The following is a 20,127-nucleotide window of genomic DNA, read 5'->3' on the forward strand; positions in this document are numbered from 1 at the left end:
GAGATGAGGAACAAGGTGTGTATTGCTGTCTACATTTGGTGGGAGTGTGGGTTTAGAGTTGGGAGGAGTGCCATATGCTATGGGGTAGAGTGTGCTTGCTTCTAGCAGAGTTATCTTTCTGCAGTATTGCTTCTGCTCATAGCTTGGGGTCCCACTGTTTGTTAAATTTTGCTTGCTAAATAGCAGCTATGAAGTGGAAACCGCAGAACCTGATCCTAATAGGAACAGACAACTGCCACTGCCTTTCAGGGTTCATTCAGAACCTGTGTTAGTTCATGAGCTCCATCAGACTCCACAGTGCTGCTAGAAGATGGATGCATAGCAAAGATTGTACAGTGAAGATTGCACAGTGCTGCTAGAAGATGGATGCATAGCAAAGATTGCCAGGGCCATCTGGAGGGTATGAAGAGACAGGAGCAGTCCAGCCCTTCATGCCTGTAGTTTATCCCCTCTGTACAGTTATGCCGGTACCCAAAAGTAGGTGTGCCCTAGACATCTTACCGTCATGGGCCTAAACAGAAGTACAGCTTGCACATGGCCAGGGTCTAAGTGTGTAAACAACAGGATTGGAAGTTACAGCTTGCCTTCTCTGTACTGCTCATGTGCCCTCTTTTCTTCCCCTCCTCAGATTCGAGAGCAGAACTTACAGGACATTAAGACAGCAGGACCTCAGTCGCAGGTTTTGTGTGGTGTAGTGATGGACAGGAGCCTCGTTCAGGTAAGAGAACACAGTGTCTCTGTCATTAATGGGTGGTGACTTAGACCATCTACTCCAAAGTTATTCAGTATTATAAGGTGAGTATTCTAGGACAGTGGGTATCTTTGTTAAAAATATTCATGATAATCTAGGCACTTTACTTGAGTTCTAGATCAAGTATAAGCATGCTGAGGGTGTATCAACCCTTCTAGCTCTGCTCCTTATAGTGCATGCATTCTCAAGGGGTTTATATGCCACTGCTTTGAAACTGGGTTTCCTGGTAACCTGGGTGCTGTGTAAATGCTAGGAAAGGGGTGGGCTATAGACCTTTGTTTTGGTATATACTCATGTCTGCAACAAAGTGCTGCTTGGGATGCAGAGCGGTTGGTGCTTGTAAATGTGCTCTGTCCACATTTACATGCATTTCTGCAAAATGACTTACATAGAGTAGCACATTGATGCTAATTGTGTAAGTAGTTATCTCTGGAAATGAAGATGCCATCTGACGCTTCCAGTCTGACTGCAGGAGTAGATAATTGTTGTTGCATTGTTAAAGTTTGGCCAGCTGTGGCCCTGGTCTCATGTCCAATGTCTGCACGTACCACTGTCATCACCAACCCATACTGTTGATAACTGCCCCTGCTGCATGCTCTTAGCTGGCTTCATCCTGTGGTCTTGGTTGATATTTTTAAGGCTGGGCCTGGTGTGCTCTGATGACTCAGTTTACTGTTGCAGGATGCACCCCTCTCTGACTGTACGGAAACTATCGAAGGGCTCGCGTTTACAGAGCAGACCTTTAGTCCCGCTAAATCTGTCTCTTTTAGAAAGGTACTCACTGCCCTGTCCTTACCTACCTATTGGTCCGTGGTGCTCTTTTCCCTGCCCTCCCCCAACCAGCTTCCCTCTTTAGGCTTTAGTTAATGAGATTGTATAGAAGGTATACTCGGCCTTATTGTCTTCTCTTTTTTCTTTAAAAACCAATTCTCAGCATTCTCAGTTTTTACCTGAAGTGGTCCACTGGAGCTACATGGTGCTTTTCTGAAGTTTTGAATGTGACCTTGGTTAGTGCTTGCCTTTGGGTTTCAGAGTTTTCATCTTACAGATACAGTTATAGATGGGCTTGTCTGGGTGCTGTGACCTTCCCTCACTTGTTCAGCTTTGACTGCAGTAGTAGAGGACAGGTAAAGATGTCCTTTCAGAAGGATGTGAGTGAGATAAAACATGGCAGTCTTTGTCAACCCTGTAAATAAAATCTGGTCTAACTTGGGAGGATTGAGGGTTCTAGGCCACTTTGGACCATATAGGGAGATTGTCTCAACAAAGGATTAAGGCACAGCCAGTAATTTAGGGCTGAGGTGAAGAGGGTTCAAGGTCTGCCTAGGCCTCGTAGACAGGCTCTTTCTCAAATAAAATAAAAATAAGATAAAGTAAATAAGAAAAAAGAAACAACTCAATAAGTGCCTAATGCATAGCTCAGAGCTTGAAGTTGGGTATTTCCAGGCTCTTTCCTATCTACACACTTGATGTGAAATTTAAGTATTGTTTTAAAGGGGTTCTGATTGCCAGATAGAATTAGATAAATACTAGGCTTCTTAATTCCTGCATGGACTCTTTCACAATAATATTATTTTTTATATTTTCATATTTATGTATCAATCCAGTGAGTCTTTTTGTTTGTTTGTTTGTTGTTTTTGTTTTTTGAGACAGAGTTTCTCTGTGTAGCTTTGGAGCCTGTCCTGGAACTAGCTCTTGTAGACCAGACTGACCTCCAACTCACTGAGATCCTCCTGCCTCTGCCTCCCAAGTGCTGGGATTAAAGGTGTGTGACACCATTACCCAGCCCAGTGAGTCTTTTTTTTTTCTCAGTTTTATATTTATTTCTACCCGCCTCTTGAAAGAGTTTGCCAGAGAAAGCAAACCTTCCAGCTTGCTTTTCCTGTTGGTACTTTGAGCCATAAGTCATGTGAGCTTCTCAGTTAATAGTAATCTTTATCTGCTACATGTGAAGTTGTGTGATCTGCAAGCCCCAGATGTAGTCTGTGGTCTAGTCCTCCAGCTTTGTGGGCTGCCGCGTAGCCACAGTCCCAATGGCTGTCCTGTCTTCTGGGTCTTGTACATTTCATGGCTTTGACTTGTAGGGGCTATTTGGATAGCATCAGGGTAGCCAACTCCATTAGAGGATGCATTTTGGGCTGGTTCTTCTTCCCGTGACAGCTTTATTTCTTGTTTCTAGACCTGTTCAGATATGGGCAGATCATGTGGATGCTTCAAGGGCAAGTCCTTACTGTCTGAACAGTAGAGCACATTACAGGCCAACCCCAGCTAACTTACGTTGGGTTGGAGAGCATGTTGAGTTGCGGATGGAACACACAGCCTCGTATGACAGGCAGGCACACTTCCAGTCAGCTACTCACCCAGTTTGTATGTAAGCTTCTTACAAATTTAAGTTCCCTGCATTAGTTACTTTGATGCAAGCAACCTAAGAAATGAGGGGTTTGTTTGGCTCAGAGCTCAGAAAGGCCTGTGTCTTAAGCAGCCTTCTCAATGGCATAGGAGGACTTAATGTCTCTTGTGTCCCAGAGGAACAGGACTTTGGGACTTGGAGACTTGTGGCTTTTTTGGAAGGAATTGCTTAGCCTTGGATTTTTTCTCTTACTTGTGGCTGTTCACCCAGTGCTGGGATTGCCTTCCCCAGGCCAAGGAGATAAGAAGATACCTGAGTCTCCTCCCTCCCCCCGCTGGGTTGGGGGTGTGGGGGTGTTGTTGAGACAGGCTTTCTCTGTGTAGCTTGGAACCTGTCCTGGAACTCACTCTGTAGTCTGTGCTGGCCTCGAACTCAGGGAAATCTGCCTGCTTCTGCCTTCTGAGTGCTGGGATTAAAGGCGTGCATCACCACTACCCAGTGATACCAGAGCCTTTTCCTCTTGAGTTTTGCACAGCCCAATGTGGAACCTAAAAAATCTGGGCCACCTTCTGGATTTTATGGCAAGTGCATTAAGTGGTAGAGGCAAGGATATAAAGGGCTGTGTTGCCATCTGCCCATGGCAGGGAAGGACTCTGCAGTTCAGTCTGTGTATTGTGAGCTTTCCTGTGTCTACAGACACTTTGCTAGGGCTGGCGCTCTCCACTGTGTGTCGCAGAAATGCTAAGGGCAGTAAGCCTATCTCTCCGACTCTCTGACCTTGTGATATGCACCTAGCTTGTTCACAGCTCAGTACTGTGAAAGTCAGATCTCAGTCTCTCTCTCTCTCTCTCTCTCCCTCCCTCTCCCTCTCCCTCTCCCTCTCCCTCTCGCTCATTGACAGTTTTGTTAAGAGTTTAAAAGACAAACACTACAGGTTAAGTGAAAATCTTGGCAGCTTCAAAGAGGAGAAAGTCATAGTTTTTAAGTTAAGATGAATAGAAATAGCTCCTTAGGAAAAGCGAGCACTTCCAGGAGTGGAAGTGGGCAGATGAGCTGGAGAGCCTAAAGACTCAGGTCACTCTTGACAGATGAAAACCTGAGTTCACTAAACCAGTTATGCTCATCTTAGAGTCTTTGTTCCAGTCATAGGCCACAATCAAGTACAAAAATAGTTACTGGGTCTCTATTTTGCTTGGAGTTCCTGTTCCGTGACCAGGAGTGAGAAAATATCAAGCTTTCATGATCTTGCCTTCTTGCAGGCAGCACTTAGTCAGAGGCAACCTGACTGTGCTTACAGTTGATCTTATCAACACCTTGGCTGGTAGAGGAGAGTGTTGTGTGCTTGAGGGCCAGCTGATCCAGCATGGAGAGTTTTGCTTGTCCTCCTGGACATCAAAACTTGGAGCAGGGGCTTTGCTGTCTCATGACAGTGGATGCCTGCTATCATTTGATTACATGGACTTGGACATCTCTCTCAAGCCTAATTACCCTGCTCATATTGTTGTGATAAATGGTGGTTCTCAGGTGCTGACAACACACTGCTGTGTTTACAGAATGTCATTGCTTGGAGGTCATTGCTAATAGGATCCTTTTGTGTAATTGAGGTTTAATAAAGTCTTTGGACAAGAAGAGGCTTGTTTCAGCCCTCATGAGCAAGTGACAGAGTTCAAATTCCTTTCTATCTTGCAGTGGGTGGGCTACTCATAAATGGTAAGTCAGTCGTCCTTAGGTGAGACCTAGGGGAGGGTCTTGGAGGCTCTTCAACAAAGCTGCCTATTCAGTATGTTTGCCCTTCTCTCCTATGGACATCTGTGTCACTATTTACACATGGAGAACTCTAAATATTTTGTTCCCTATTCAACCCAGACACCAGTTTCTCCAGCCAGTACCTGAAGAGTAAGTAGTTGCTGGTGTGGATTGACTGTCCCTAGGAACTGGTACTGCCAAGACACTGGCTCCCTCTGGTGTTCACCACTTGTCAGTGTGCGACCTGAGGCTCTAGGTCTACCATCTGAATAGTTTGGGATACCTCTTCATAGCTGTCATTTAGTCATGTGCGTGTTTGTCTCTTCTGGGCCATGCTCTCGAACACTTGAGGGACACTTTCCTGTGGAGAGGCGCAGGCTGCCCTCTCACTCCCACTGTGGGTAGGTCTTTGCAGTCTGTCATCTTTTCTTTGACAGGAGCCAGGAGCTGCCTTCGTGCTTCACTTGCTTTTTTGTGTTGTACACTCTCATCTCCAGCCTGCTGTTAGGGAGCTTTTGTTGTTTCTGAGTGCTGAGGGCTTAGTTCAGGAACTGGCTGTAAACCAGTGAGAAGGGCAGAAAACTTGTTAGACTTTAAGACCCTGCACAAATCTCAGGCCAGCAGTGGTGGCACACACTTTAATCCCAGCTTTTAGGAGGTAGAGACAAGTGAATTTCTGAGTTCGAGGCCAGCCTGCTCTACACAGCGAACTCCAGGACAGCCAGAGCCACATAGTGAGATCCTGCCTCCCAAAATAAAACACAACAAAACATGAACAAATCTCCACACACTTTGCGCTGATTGTTGTAAGGTGGCCGCTTTCTGAGAGCAGTACCCAGGCATAGTCCTCTGCCATTCCTGTATATAGGGGATAGAGGAGGCCGCTTCTCCAGGGAGTCTGTGCCTCGGACTCTGTACCTTTAGTGCCTTTGCTTTTGAAATCTGCCTTGGCCATGGGCCCTGGCAATGTGGTCCTGGAATGTTTGTGTGCTCCCGGAAAAAAAACCCACCCCCTGCGGCTGTTTTCTCAGGAGGAGGGAGGCCCCACAGGGCTAAGTGGTACAGTCTTATGTCTATGTGCTTCTGGAAAGTCCCCATCTCCCCCGCCTGCTGTGTTCCTGGGAGGAGGGTACTCCCACCAGGTCAGGCTCCTGCATACCAATCTCTTTGGTCCACAGGGGGAGCTGGTGACGGCCTCCAAAGCCATCATTGAGAAGGAATACCAGCCCCATGTAATTGTGAGCACCACAGGCCCCAACCCCTTCAACACGCTCACAGACCGTGAGCTAGAGGAATATCGCCGAGAGGTGGAACGGAAGCAGAAGGGCTCTGAAGGTGAGTGCTCCTGAGAGCTGGATGTGGACAACTCCAGAAAGTAGGAGAAAGTGTCTACAAGCTTCTCTGTGCGAGAAAAGTCTTGTGCATGAAGCACAAATCTTGTTTAGTTACGACCAAGCAGTATGTTCTCATGGTCCTACTCTAATCATCTGGGCTGGAAGGAAAGAATTAGGTTAAACACACTGGTAATGGTGCTTGTCGAGATGGACTTGTATGAGGGACACTCTGCAGTAATGTGTGTGTCCCAGACATATGTACCATGATACCACAGTGTGTGTAGAGGGGGCTCTGCCCAGAGGAGATGCATCTAAGCTAGAGATGCAGCCCTGCTCTTCCAGAAGCACAGTGAAGAGAGGTTTAGAGGACTCAGCACTCAGACTGCAGTGTGTGCAGAACTGGGCATTGGGATTTCTGTCCATTTGACATCACTGATTTTGGATTAGTTATTGGGAAAGACAGTTTAAGTATTATGTTTAAGAGATACTTTTTATTCATGAAGTGCTTCTGTCAAAAGTTTTCCCGAGATGAGGTCTCCTAATTCATGTGATTTATTAGTGTTCATTGCTTACAACTAATGAGTGCAGCGTCAGGCCCCATCCCAGATGCTGTGCGTGCAGACATCTGAGCTCAAACGTAAACCCTGGCAGGTGGGCTGGTCCCAGTGGTTGGAGCAGGGCCCGCTCTATGGGAGCAGGGTGTGTTCATGGCAGAATCTGGATTGGGTTAGGGTCTGTGATTTTGAGGGTTTTTTGTTTTGATTTTTGGTTTTTTTTTTGTTGTTGTTGTTGTTTTGTTTTGTTTTTGTTTTGAGACAGGTTTCTCTGTATAGTCCTGGCTGTCCTGGAACTCACTCTGTAGACCTGGCTGGCCTCGAACTCAGAGATCTACTTGCTTCTGCCTTCCAAGTACTGAGATTAAAGGCGTGTACCACCATTACCGGCATGATTTTCAGTTCTGAGCATTGAGGCTCTTGATTGGACTGTGGTCTGTGTCCTTATTACAAAGGTTGTTAGAGAATGGAGCTTGGCACATACTCCTTTTCTCCATAACCCCTTTCCTATGATCATAGGCTGTGAATTAGAATGTTGGGAATGCCCCTGTGCTCCTGTGCCCCTGTGCAGGGGTGGTCAAAGCGTAAGTTAATATGCTGGTTGCTCCGATTGTTCCCAAACCATGTCAACAGTAGCACTGCATGCTGCCATCGCCTTTTTTTTTCTCTTGCTCACCATTTGACCACATTGGTCATGATTTTTCAAAAGTTATAGGACAGTTTTACAACAGATGGAAACAGCTAAATGTCAGAACTTGATAGAACACGTACTTCCAAACTCCAGAGTTTAAAAACCAGATCTAACCACATTAGCCTCTCCCTGAGTTCCCTGATCTCCATACACTGGGAACCATTGACTAGTACTAAGAGGACCTGGGGCAGAGAGATGTCATGCCCATGAACATTTATGCCAATGTTCTCAGAGCTATGAGCTAAGTTACAGCCCAGTCCTTTGTACTGAATCTCAAGTGTGCGCCTTAGCTGCCATTCCACCCCCACCCCTGTCATAGCCTTGCAGACAGTTCTTAGTGTGAAGGGTAGACCACCCTCCTGGACCATAGGCTCCTAAGATGACAATCTCATTTGACCCAACTTAACTTTATTTGGTCATGTTTTAGACTAAGTACTACATTGTGTAGTTGCTGAAGAAACCTGAGTTATGTAAAAAGTGGTGGTACATACCCCTCATCCTAGCACTTGGAAGGCAGAGGCCAACCTGGTCTACAGAGTGAGTTCTAGCACAGCCAAGCCTACTCAGAGAAATTCTGTCTTGAAAAAACAAAACAAAACAAAACCTCCCAAAAAGTAAGCAGTGTAACCAACACTCACTTGCCATCCAGGTCTTCATGACACAGTAAGAGGCCTCAGAGGGACTGCCTATAGTGGCCTTGCTCCTGGGGTTAGGTCATGTGTGTATGTGTTTGTCCCCTGGTGCCTCTAGTGGTTTTTGTCTTTTTTTTTCTTTTGAGTCAAACAGTGCATAGGAGCTTCCCCTATACTTGAGACCCCCTTGGCAGGGATGGTACATAAACAGTAGAGTGGGACTTGCTTTGCCTGTGTCCTGTGACCAAAGCTGGCAGAAATGGGAGTACCATAGTGCCTGGAGATCTTGCTTACTATTGCTGCAGCTCTTGGCAGAGGGGTGGAGCCTGCCTAGAGGGCATAGGAAGTTTTTATCCTTAGGCTACTGATAGAAGATTTTTAAATGAAAGGTGGAGATTTTAAAAATTATGATAATTGAGGTGTGTGTGTGTGTGTGTATAAATTTTTTTTTCCTTAAATGAGGAGTAAATGGGATTTTCTGGATCTTGGGCCCCAGTTTCCTTTGGTCCCCATCAGTCTAGTTTACTTTAGAAAATTAAAATGAAAACAACACTGGAGGGGTCTGGGAAATGTCTCAGTGGGCAAGCACTTGCTGCATATACCTGGATCCAAATGCATATGTAATCCCAGTGGAGACAGCAGAATTTACAGACTAATCTGTGGGCCAGCCAGCCTGGAGTCCACAGCCACACACAACCAAGATAAGGGCTAACACCTGGGCCCTGCTCACCTCCGCAGGTGCCTCACACTTCCTTGCGTGAGCACACATGCAGATTACTGTGGGAAACTTCTTCTGTAAAAAACTTAAACCTGCTGGGCAGTGGTGGCGCACGCCTTTAATTCCAGCACTCGGAGGCAGAGGCAGGTGGATCTCTGGAAGTTCGAGGCCAGCCTGGTGTACAAGAGCTAGTTCCAGGACAGGAACCAAAAAAGCTACAGAGAAACCCTGTCTCGAAAAATTTAAAAAAGAAAAAAAAAAAAAAAAAACTTAAACCTGCTGGGCAGTGGTAGTACACACCTTTAATCCCAGCACTGGCGGATCTCCGTGAGTTTAAAGCTAGTCTGGACTACAGAGTGAGTTCCAGGATAACCAGGGCTACTGAAGCCCTAAATAATGCCACGTGTAGGTGGTATTTTGTAGCTAGAGGGACATCTCACAGAGGGCATACCTACCAGTCAGTCACAGGGCAGCACTGGAAGATTCTCTTTGAATATTTAAAATTATTTTATTTGTGTGTGAGTGTAGGTATACACATGCCAAGGTGGGCGCATGGAAGTCAGAGGGTAACCTTTGGGAGTTCTTGCTTTCCATTATGTGATCCCAGGATTTAATTGAAGCTGCCAGGCTGTGTGACAGTTTCTTTTACCTGCTAAGCCTTCTTTCTGTCCTGAAGATTGTCTTTGTAATAAGGTAAAAAGTAACCAGTTGTGGTTGCTCATGCCTGTAGTTCTAGCCCCTGAGAGGCTGAGGCAGGGTAGTTGCTAGTTGGAGGCCACAGCTGGTTAGTTCTTGAAATTCAGTCAGTACTTCAGTTGTGTAGAAAAGAGCAGATTCCAGCCTGGAGGCCCAGCTGACTTACTGCGGTGGGGGTGGAGCAAAAGACAGGAGTGCTGGGCTGCTGAGGAAGGGCATAGGTCCTGGACCTCATCTCTGCACCCTGTGCTCACTTTGTTCACATCTGCAGAGAATCTGGACGAGACAAGGGAGCAGAAAGAAAAGTGTCCCTCAGGACAGTCAGCTGTCCCCAGCACTCCCCCCAGCACTCCTGTCAAGCTGGAAGAAGGTGAGTGCTGTTGGGAGGCATGGCGGCAGCCCTGCTGTGAAACGGTGCATGGCCTGTGTGCACTGGTAATGGAATGTGGCGATTGTTCCATTAACACGGATGAAGAAGTATGCATTCCACAAAACCAGTGCCACACACAGCTCCGGAAACCTCAGCTGTTTCTTCTGTACCTGCTTCGTCCTGGGTAACCTGAGTCAAGACAAATTTGAGCTGTTGTGGCTGGGGGAGGGCAGACTTCAGGGAGTGCCCCCACCATCCTGTCATGTCAGCTTTGTCCTTTGCCTGCACACTTCCAGCATTGACCGGAGTCTGATGACACTTTGGTGCCTTCAGTTGTGTGAGGACCGCAGGACTCTAGACCTGTTGCATTAATCAGTCCCTGAGAGTGCTGTACGTGCCCCCTCTGCCTCTCAGATCACTGCATGTATGTGTTCTGTGGTCCGACACATGCCACGTGTGTCCCTTAGTCTCCAGTGTACGTCTGTGTCTCCTGGCTCCCCTCACCCAAGTCTGGTCTATAAGAGTGGCTTGGCCTTTCTTCTTATGTAACCCAATGGCTGTGACTGAATGCATAGACTCTCTACTTGTGCTTTCTTCCTTGTGGCCGCCTTACAGCAGGAGACGGATGTGCTAAAGAGTACCTGTTACCCTAGTAAGTACCCGCGCCTGCCTCTGCTCTAACCAGGTGCTTGCGCTGTGCCTTGCTTTCCTGCTTCTCTGTTGCTTATGTTTTCTGTATATCCAAAATAAAAATAGTTTCTCAGTTTTCTCAGTGGCCTCCTTGGTCGCTAGAATGCTGAAAAGTGGCACCAGCTTCCCAGGATGCTCCTGGCCCCTATCACAGTGGTGTCCAGAGTATCCTGGGCCACAGAAAGCTCTTAGCTTAACCTTTGATAATATATTTTGATTGTTTGGTGGGGAGCTTTTGCCATAAGGGATCAGGAGTAAATGTGGACTGGGTTCTGACAGGGTAGTTTCTGCCACCTGCCGGTTTTGGAGGCTTGGACCTGTGCTTAAGTTGGGACTGGCAACTTAGTGGACTGGAGTGATAGTTGTTCTGCGGTGAGCTTGGCAGAGAGGGTCCCAGTGCTGAGGTATATGGCGCCTATGGGCCTGCATCCTCTCTCTGCCAGTTAGCCTAGGTCAGAGGATAGCCATCAGGGTGCTCTCTAGGGCATCTCCAGCCTCCCAAGCTTAAGCACTCATTTGAGGCCTGGGGCCTTTGGCGGCCAGGCTGCTCCTAACCCATGCTTAGCTCGGCTGCTCTTGGTTCTGATCTTTGGCTTGATTTTTAAGTACTAAATGGTTTGGTGTTGCCTAACATGCCAATTGCTTATAATTTTACAGACTAAATGTCTACAATATTGGTGTCCCTTGGTCAGTGTAGAAATGTGTTGTGCCCTAGATGTAAACCTTTCTTCTCTTAATTTCGCTCCTTATGTTTAGCTATTCAAATTGTGAAGGCAGCTTGCCTTACAGTCCATTTCGTGGCTAACTATAGTTTTATTTTATTGAATATGGGATCTTATAGTTGACTCCTGGTTTTCCACTGACTGCTTTGGGGAAGACTGAATGCTGTATAACCAAATTTAGACCTAATTCCTGGACACAGGACACCAGCCGACCTGTCTTCATTGTCTGACAGAGTGTTGTGTCCTGATGGGGTCTGTTTGCAGAAGTGGCAGGCTGTAGCTCTGGCCCTGTCAGTCTGGTTTGTCAGTGTGTTCTTTGTGAGAAGGTACTAGAATGTCTTTGAGATTGGGAGGTTTTATAAATGTGCTATATCCAGCTTTAAAAGCAGAGTAGTACACCATGTGTCAAGTTTCAGTTTAGGGAATATCTAGGAACTCTAGACGTTAGCCGCTCTGTCCAGTACTCTCATTTCCAGCTGCTCTGTCCAGGTTCTAACACACCTCTCTCACCATCACCATCAGACCTTCCACAGGAGCCGACGCCCAGGGATGACAGTGATGCCACCACCTTCAAGCCTACTCTCCCTGACCTCTCCCCTGATGAACCTTCAGAAGCACTTGGCTTCCCAACAGTGGAGGAGGAAGCTCATGATTCCCCAGACCCCACTCAGCCCCTTGCTGAGGCTGACCCTGAGCCAGCCTCAGCTTCAGCTCCAGGGGCCGAAGAGGTAGCCTCCCCTGCCACTGAGGAGGGGTCTCCCATGGACCCTGGCAGTGATGGGTCTCCAGGCAAGTCCCCATCTAAAAAGAAGAAGAAGTTCCGCACCCCTTCCTTCCTGAAGAAGAGCAAGAAGAAGAGTGACTCCTGAAGGCCCACCCTGTACACTGTCATGTCTAGTGACCTGGCTCTGCCAGGATTCCCTTTCTCGTCTTGTGTTCTGTCCTCTTGTGTAATGGAATGCAAAAAGCCAAGACCTCCATGTAACTAGAGCCCCCTCCTATGTGTGGTTAGCCCCTTCACCAGTGCTAACCCAGTGTGTGCTCAGTCCCCCTACCCTGGGCCTTGGGTTCTGTGGGGAGATGGGCTTAGCCTGCACCTGTGAATTGTGCCCCCCTGCAGGAGGGGGACATTGAATCCTGGTCCTGGCTGGAAGGCACTGGAGGCTTCTGCCAGCTCTGGTTACAGCGTCACCCTCCTGAGCCTTGCCTCTCACTCTCCTGTTGTGAGTGTCAAATTGTCTGCTTGGTTTCCCTCCACCCCGTGGAGTCTCAGGTGGCTGATTTGGACTTGGCTTCTGCTGGCATCCTCTGCTCAGTGATGTCGGTTATCCCCATACACAGGGAATCTAGCCATGGTCTGAGAAAACCCTCTCATGCCCATCAGCAGCCCAGGGCACTGTGGCTGCCTTAAAGAAGTGGGTTGAACCTGCTGCCCTAGCAGTGAGCGACCCTGTGTACACCCAGCACAACGCTATGCATGGTCTAACTGGTGACCCTATGACCAAAACCAGATTCAGGCGCTCATAGTTTATCTTACTGGAGTCTTGGATTCCTATCATAGGGAACAGATACCAGGAGGGAGGAAGAGTCCTTTCTAGAACTTTCTTTTCAGTGGGTTTGCAATTTAGCCTACATTTTGACTGTGAATTTGAGCAGGCCACTTTTTGCTTTAGCTTTTGTTATAGAACCTGTGACAGACTGCAGAACACTCTTGATTTGTGTGGGGAGGTTTTGTAGTGGAGCAGGGATCAGTCTGAAAGCTGCCCTGGCTTTGATAAAAGGTACCTTATGCCAGAAGCCAGCCTTGGAGGTGACTTATAGCAGAAGCCCGCCTTGGAGGTGCCAACTAATGTCTTGCATTATTCATGGAGCCCATGACTTTCTTGATCCATCCTATTATGAATTTTTACTTTCATCCCAGAAAAGGGCTTGAAACTGCTTAGTTGGAGATGGAGGGTGGTCAGGTGGAGCCCTGAAGGGGCCCTGTTCCAGGAGCTCCACTGCCAGGAGTGAGGATGCCCGCTGGAGCCCTAGAACCCTGCTGGGGCTGGGCCTCTGGAGAGCAGGTGCTAGGGTGTGGACTGAGCCATGCGATCTCCTGACTAGGGACCACGCGGGACCCCCATAGCCTGCTGCAATGCTTGTCTCGTTTTGTCACCAAGATGGTATGAAGTTCTCACCCTAGTCCTGATTTCACTCATCCGGACTCTTCCTCGTCCTCCCCTGCCCCTTTCTTTATCCCACATATGCAATGACTTCTCACTTTTGTAGTCTAATTCTTTGTATTACACATGAACTATCGTTGCATATCTGGACAGACTTGGAGGACAGGTCCTTTGTGTCCTTTCCTCGCTGTAACAGGTTTTACTCACAAATAAAAGTCTTTAAGCAGTTTCCTTGTCTGAGGTTGGAAGCAGTTTTATATTTTGATGTTTTTGTTCCCTTAGTTTATTTAGTTTAAGAATGTGTATCTAGACATGTGTGTTTTATGCTGTGTGCATGTTAGTCAGAGGAAAACCTGAGCCAGTATATTCTCTACTGTGTGGGTTCTGGGGATAAACCTTAGGTCATTAGGCTTGGTGACAGGTGCTACCTTTCTTGCTCTAAAATAGGGTTTTATAAGAGTTTGTCTTGTGAGAATCCTCCCCCACCCCAGCCCCGGGACAGGGTTTCTCTTTACTTTGGAGCCTGTCCTGCAACTCACACAGATCTGCCTGCCTCTGCCTCCCCAGTGCTGGAATTAAAGGCATACCTACCACCGCCCAGCTAAAACTGAGAACCTTTATTTCTTTTTCTCTGTTTGAAAGATTTTTATGTGCATTGGTGTTTTTACTGCACATGTCTGTGCAAGGGTGTCAGATCCTCTGGAACTTGAGTTACATACAGTTGTGAGCTGCCATGTGATATGGTGGGAATTGAACCTGGTTCTCTGGAAGAGCAGTGCTCTTAACCCCGAATCACCTCTCCAGCCCAAGCCTGCCTTTATTTATTTATTTATTTGCTTGTTTATTTATTTATTTTTATTTCTAGACAGGGTTTCTCTGTGAAACAGTCCTGGCTGTCCTAGAACTCGCTCTGTAGACCAGCTGGCCTCAAACTGAGAGAAATCCTCCTGCCTCTGCCTTCCAAGTGCTGGGATTAAGGGTACCACCTTAATCCTGCAAGCTTTTATTTCTTGATCAGATGTCACCAATAGCTATGAACTGTTGGAGTCCTTTTTACCTTGTACTTACAGCTGCATATCATGAAATTTGGGCCTGGCAAGGCAGCATTCCATCACTGATGGGGAGTAGTTTGGTAGGCCTCACCCGTTTCTGAGTGTGAGCCATTGGAAGCTAAGGTTGCTGGGGGAAGGGAGTCATTGTGTGATGTGATGTGGCCCGTGTTCCAGTAAATAACACCACACCATACCCATGCTAATTAAATCCAGTGGGCCACCAAAACCAGTGAAAGGTGTTGTTGGCAAGTAGCTCATCAGGAGTGGGAAGGGGATGGGAGGGTAATGGGGTATGTATATTATCAGATGACTATAGTGGATGTTTTTGCTCCTTTTACTCAGCTCCCAAATAAATCACACATGGAGATTTATTAGTAAAGAATGCCTGACCTTAGCTTGCTTGTTTCTTGCCAGCTTTTCTTAAGTTATCCCATCTAGCTTTTGCCTTCAGGCTTTTCCTTTTCTTCTTCGCATCTTTCACTCTTACTTCATGGTGACCGTGTGGCTGGGCCCTGAAGTCCTCTCCTTGCTCTCTTGCTTCTTGCTTCTCCTTCTACTGTCTGCTAGCCCTGTCTCTCCATGTTCCTGCCTTGCTATTGGCCATTCAGCTCTGTATTAGGACCAGCAGGTGCTTTAGACAGGCAAAGAATCACAGCTTCACAGAGTTAAACAAATGTAGTATAACAAAATCACCTTAAAATAATATTCCCCAAGACAGTATGAAAGTGTTAAATAGTAAGTCAAGAAGAAAGGTACTTGGTACAAAATAGCTGCTTTATTGGTCATTCAAAAGGATGACAGATAAAAAACAATCAGAAGCCTAAAGGCCTTTGGAGTAAGAAGAGGGTAAAGCTGCCGGCTTCCTGCTGGGATGCCATACTGAGGGGAGGGGGGTGGCAAGCCTCTCTGAGACTGGAGGAAGGAGTGGGCTAGGAGTGGAGAGTGGTCATGGCCAAGGTTCCGACTTGGCAGCCAAGGTGCTGCGGTAGCTCAGCTACTCCTCCTTGAAAGTCGGTGCTGGATGCCTCAACGTCCACAGGAGAAAGAAGGGGAGTAAAAAGAGCCCGGAGCACACAGTGAAGCAGACCTGGGCCCCAGCCAGCCAGTACACTGTGGAGAGATAGGTGCTCACCCAGGTTTTTCTTCGCCCTGTTCCTGCCCGAACCCCTCAGCTGCCAGAACTGAGTAGAGCAGGCAGCTGGGAATGGCTGCAGGAGGGTCACAGCAAGCCTTGAGAGCTATCCTGCAGTACTTACCTGAGGCGGCCACCATAGGTCCCACTGCCCTACCTAGGGCGCCAAGGCTCCGCAGTATGCCCATGATTGTGCCTTTTTGCCCAGGAGAACCTGAGGGGAGAAGACTTGTCAGATGCCAGTTGGCCCTCCTACCCTGAGTAGCCTTTGGGGGAGGATTCTCACCATAGCTGGAGACCATGGTGGACAGGCCGGGCACCACGACAGCAGCGGCTGGTAGGAGAGTATTGGGAGGCACTGTCAGCCCAGGAGAGGCATGGGGATGTCCACACCAGCCCTGGCAGGGCCCACTCACCAAAGGAATAGAGCAGCAGTCCCAAGCCCAACATGGGCAGTGAATGAGCCCAGCCAATGAGGAGAAAGGCTGGTACCAGCAGCAGCATTGCCTGGAGAAAACAGAAATCTCAGAACGAGTTCCACAGCCTGCCAGAGTCAAAAGCACCACCTATCCCGAACTGTAGAGGAAGTAAGTCCGTTACCCGCTTCACAGTTGCAACTTCCTTGCCAGGGCTGATCCGTCGGGCGTAGGTGCCCTGTATTGTGGCCATGGTGAGGCCGATGAAGAAAAACATCTTGCCCTGCTGCAGGCTAGGAGGTGGAGGGTGAGCACCCAGCCCCCTAGGCCACCAACTGCCTGGGGGATGGGCAAGGCCAGGATGCTGGTGGATGTGCCAGAGGTTCCCTGGACCTGGGGTCTGAAAGCCTTGAAGGAGAGCCTAAGGTGGGCACCTACCTACTGAACTGGAAACGCTGGTGTACAAGGAAGCTGAGTGTATACTCCAGGCCCGAGAACAGGAAGAGGTAGAGGAAGTAGACAAGCCCCAATCGACGTAGGCTCTTAAGTCCTGTGAGTCAACACAGACCATAGGTTGATTTTTTTTATTTTATAGACAGGATTTCTCTGTGTAACAGTCCTAGCTGTCCTGGAACTAGCTCTTGTAGACCAGGCTGGCCTTGAACTCACATGGATTCACCTGCCTCTGCCTCCCGAGTGCCGGGATTAAAGGCATGCACCACCACCACCGGGCTCATAGGTTGAGTTTTGCTCATGCTGGGTAGTCAAAACACTGAGCTCAGTAAGGGGCAGCCTTCTTACTGTCCTCAGCAGGTGGATCCCGACTGTGGGTGACAGCGGCAAAACGAAGCAGGGCCAGGGGGCTGAGCAGGTTGGCAGCAGCATGGAAGCCCAGGGTGACAGAGGGAGCCTGTGGGAGAAAGGGAAGCTGGCCAGGAGGCTGGGAGCACATGACCTGGCAGCCTAAGGACCAGGATGTTCCCCTCACACTGCAGGAAGCTGAACCTTTGAGGCCTTAGGGGCAAAGATCCAGGGAACCCAGGAGGTGCTGCGATGTTAGCAGCTCGAGGACAGGCCAATTTCCTTTGGCACTGGCACATAAAGGAAATCCCCTCAGACCTACTGAAGGAGCCCTCACCCCTGGACCTGGGCCTACCCGCTTCTCCTGGGGCAGTGTCTCTGGCAAGAAGCAGAAGATAAACAACATGTCGGAGACCGCAAAGAGTAAGCTGATCCAAGGCACCATTTCCACAGACAGGAATGCTCCGAGCATGGGGCCCACGGTAAAGGCCAGGGAGAAGGCTACCCCGATGACTGCCTAGGGCAAAGGTGACTTAAGCTGGGCAGAGACCCAAGCCAGACACAAATCACTGTTCCCTGGGTCTATTCACTCACCATGCCTTGACTGCGGGATGGAGGTGAGCTCAGGTCAGCGACGATGGCTGTGGAGAGGCTAACATTCCCCTTACTGATGCCTCCTATCACCCGGGAAGCCAAGAACGCTGAAAAACTCCGAGAGGCAGCCCATACTGCATAGGAGATGGCCAAACCTGTCTGCCAATGGGTAGAGGCCAAGTGGCAGGAGTGGTCACTTGAGGCCAGGAAGGACCCACAGTAAGGCAGGTAAACTCAGTCAGACCCAGGCCAGCTGTGTCCCCTGTGACTTCCTTAGTATATTTACCAGGGGTCACAGGACCCTCTAGAAGGGATGAGCGCTTACTGTTTGTTGGCAGAGAAACCCACCGCAGCATTCTCTCCTCTCTGCCTATGGATACCTGGATCCAGGGACTTACCAGGGATAGCAACATTACTGGGCGCCTCCCCAGGCAATCAGAAGCAGCTCCGGTGAGTGGTGCGGAGAAGAACTGAAGGAGGGAGAAGGCTGAGCCGATGAGACCTGAGAGACAGAGGTCACCATCACTGGTGGCGTTATCCATGCATATCAGCCCTAGAATGCAGAGCACACTGAGCCCCACACTCACAGGCCATCGACTGAAGCTCAGGTGGCCTCAATGAGAAAACATCTGCTCGTCAAAGGAGGCTCTGCAGGAAAGAAGGAAGCTGGCAAGAACCCAGGGAGGAGGGGAGGGCTGACCAAGAGCTCAGAAGGAGCTAGCTCTCCAAGAAAGGGTTATGGGCCCCAGCTGGCATGCAGGGACATACCTCCGAATAGGACGCTGTTGTACCTCTTCTCTGCTGGCATCCCGATGGCTGTAGCAAACCAGTCTACCCCACGCTGCCAGGAGCCATAGAGGGGGTCCTGGGTGACAAGGAAAGTAACTCCAGCTGGGTGAGTCTAGTAGCTGGGCAGGGGGAGCGATCCCGCCTTGGGGGAGGGGGCTCACTTGTTCGCGGCCGTGGCTCTCCAGGAGTCCTGGCAGCAGAGGTAGCAACAGCGTGAAGGCCAGGAGGTCGAGTAGTAGGCCAAGGAAGATCACGGTGACCACGCGGCGCTCGGACACGGGGCGAGGCCGTATCGGCGGACGCGGTGTGCAGTCTGCATCCCCTTCCCATCCCATGGTGGAAGCTCCAACCCTGCTGGGGTGGGGAGGGTGTGGTGAAGACGCCGCAGGGTCGTAAGCCCCCGTTTACCTTCCTCTTGAAAAACTCGATTTCCAGGTTCTTGCCAGACATAACGGAAGTGCTTCTAAATGGGTCCTGGTACACCAGTAAGGCTCGACTCCCTTACTCAGGGTAGCAGAAAGCTCAGAGGCTTAGCTATCAGGACTCCCTGTTACGAGGAGGCGGGTAGCAGGGAGAAGACAGGAAACCCTGGTTGGAAGTTGCGGGCGCCAAGAGCGCCTGTTCCACGCGCCACTTTGGTCTCTCCATGCGATACCTAAACCCTTGCCTCTTGCCCACCAATCTGGGACCTATGCACACCTGCCACAGCTGCTGATCGGGACCCACGGGTGGATGGACAGAGAAGCTCCCTGAGTAGCGGCCACGCCCCGGAGGCTTTGGAGCAGGCACCTCCTCTTCCGGGAGGCAAGGCGGCGGGAACGGGCTTGGCCCTTCAGAGGCGTTAGAAAGCTTATAGTGGAGTTCTGGAGAGTTAATGTATTTAAGAGACAGCTTATCTGCCCAGTTCTGTCGCTTTGGCACTTATGTAGTTTTCTTTTGAGTTAGGGTCTCATGTAGCCATGGCTGACTCTGAATTCCTGATCTTCCTGCCTCCATCTAACTTACTCTAAACCGTGCTGGAGCTGGGCATAGGTGGAGACAGGAAGACGAGGATTCAAAGTCTCCCTCAACCAACTACAGTTTGAGAACAGCCAGAGCAGTGCATGTTAAGACCATGTCTCCAAAACAAAGAACCAAACTTTCAGGCGGAGAAAGCAATGACCCACTAATGGTATTATCCTCTTGCAGTTCATGTTGGTTCTCTCTAGAGGACACACCAGAATGCACCCTTGGGTGATGGCCTCTTCTAGCTGCATTATGTTCCCCTTCTGATGACACGGGACAAGGTTGGGGTCTATGAACTTTTTGTTGACGTGTCCCACCATCATAAGATTGAACAGTAAGTCCTCCACTAGATACCCGGTACCAGATTTGGCCCTGCTGTTTCTTGATGCAGTTGGTTACACAGAGGGCAGAGCCCTGTGGCTAATTTAAAGTGGCGGAATCCCTGAGAGTGGATAGCAGCAGGGCGCTAACCAGCCTAGCTGGTGGGGGTCAGGCCCCAGGCCATTCTAGATTCATGGCCTCTGTCCCTGAAGAGTCCTCAGGGAAGAGATAAGGTGACTGCGGAGCCTCCGTCCCTCCAAGGTGGGTCTTCCAGCTCATTCTATACTCCATCCTGTGCTCCAGTGGTGGCTTTGCCACATCTAAATCAGATTCCTAATCAGCACCCTGTCGCACAAGGTCATCACGTACTGTCTGTCTTGTGTGAGGAGATGATCTCAGAGGGAGGCGACTTGGTGGTAAAAACATTATCCGGCACACTTACCATACTGATAGCTCGTCAGTTTTACAGGACTGCACAGAATGTTATCCCGGGCTGTGGCTGTCATCTAACAGTGAAGAACCTCTGCAGTACTTCTGGTTCTGAGCTCACTCAGGCATCCGAGGCCTTTTTTTTTTTTCCTTTTCTTTGAGACATGGT

The 20,127-nt window shown here is 49.0% G+C and overlaps 2 protein-coding genes across 18 annotated transcripts in view; one reads left to right on the top strand and one right to left on the bottom strand.

Annotated features, from left to right (window-relative positions):
* The window catches only part of LOC121436428 (alpha-adducin), a 63,773-nt gene extending 50,125 nt beyond the window's left edge, over window positions 1-13,648 (top strand). For 2 of the 14 annotated variants that reach the window (XM_041636290.1, XM_041636292.1), the window contains exons 11-16: window positions 1-15; window positions 629-718; window positions 1,433-1,525; window positions 6,026-6,182; window positions 9,744-9,842; window positions 11,777-13,648. The exon at window positions 1-15 is cut by the window's left edge and continues 87 nt beyond it. In XM_041636290.1, the coding sequence (XP_041492224.1) occupies window positions 1-15; window positions 629-718; window positions 1,433-1,525; window positions 6,026-6,182; window positions 9,744-9,842; window positions 11,777-12,123 (801 nt within the window). In that variant the 3' untranslated portion in view covers window positions 12,124-13,648. Of the gene's footprint in view, window positions 16-628; window positions 719-1,432; window positions 1,526-6,025; window positions 6,183-9,743; window positions 9,843-10,457; window positions 10,496-11,776 lie in introns of those variants that run through there. The other 12 variants (XM_041636295.1, XM_041636299.1, XM_041636297.1 and 9 more) reach the window with 7 other exon arrangements.
* Window positions 13,649-15,226: 1,578 nt separating this feature from the next.
* On the bottom strand, window positions 15,227-18,967 carry LOC121436478 (major facilitator superfamily domain-containing protein 10). Of its 4 annotated transcripts, none has more exons than XM_041636420.1 (13): window positions 18,903-18,967; window positions 18,365-18,557; window positions 18,183-18,279; window positions 17,813-17,916; window positions 17,415-17,573; window positions 17,176-17,337; window positions 16,821-16,929; window positions 16,458-16,569; window positions 16,204-16,312; window positions 16,020-16,110; window positions 15,890-15,937; window positions 15,728-15,817; window positions 15,227-15,581 (listed from the first exon to the last, which is right to left on the bottom strand). In XM_041636420.1, exons 2-13 carry the CDS (start codon window positions 18,536-18,538, stop codon window positions 15,466-15,468), a joined length of 1,371 nt encoding a protein of 456 aa, XP_041492354.1. In that variant the 5' UTR covers window positions 18,539-18,557; window positions 18,903-18,967; the 3' UTR covers window positions 15,227-15,465. The 4 variants fall into 4 exon arrangements, with proteins under 4 accessions (XP_041492354.1, XP_041492355.1, XP_041492357.1 ...); XM_041636421.1 differs by having other exon boundaries at window positions 18,365-18,554; window positions 18,903-18,962; XM_041636423.1 differs by lacking the exon at window positions 18,903-18,967 and adding an exon at window positions 18,002-18,062 and having other exon boundaries at window positions 18,365-18,393.
* Window positions 18,968-20,127: the final 1,160 nt, after the last annotated feature.

The sequence above is a fragment of the Microtus oregoni genome, unplaced genomic scaffold (genome assembly GCF_018167655.1).
Source record: "Microtus oregoni isolate MIOR12 unplaced genomic scaffold, Mior012 000049F_ref0000343, whole genome shotgun sequence".
NCBI classification, from domain to species: domain Eukaryota; kingdom Metazoa; phylum Chordata; class Mammalia; order Rodentia; family Cricetidae; genus Microtus; species Microtus oregoni.

What these genes read in the sequence shown, in the direction of transcription:
- LOC121436478 (XM_041636420.1), bottom strand. Translation starts at nt 18,538, where the DNA reads ATGGGATGGGAAGGGGATGCAGACTGCACACCGCGTCCGCCGATACGG. An exon ending in CACTGCCCCAGGAGAAGCGG is followed by an intron (nt 16,930 to 17,175) that starts GTAGGCCCAGGT and finishes TTTCTCCCACAG; the next exon opens with GCTCCCTCTGTCACCCTGGG. An exon ending in CACCATGGTCTCCAGCTATG is followed by an intron (nt 15,818 to 15,889) that starts GTGAGAATCCTC and finishes TTCTCCCCTCAG; the next exon opens with GTTCTCCTGGGCAAAAAGGC.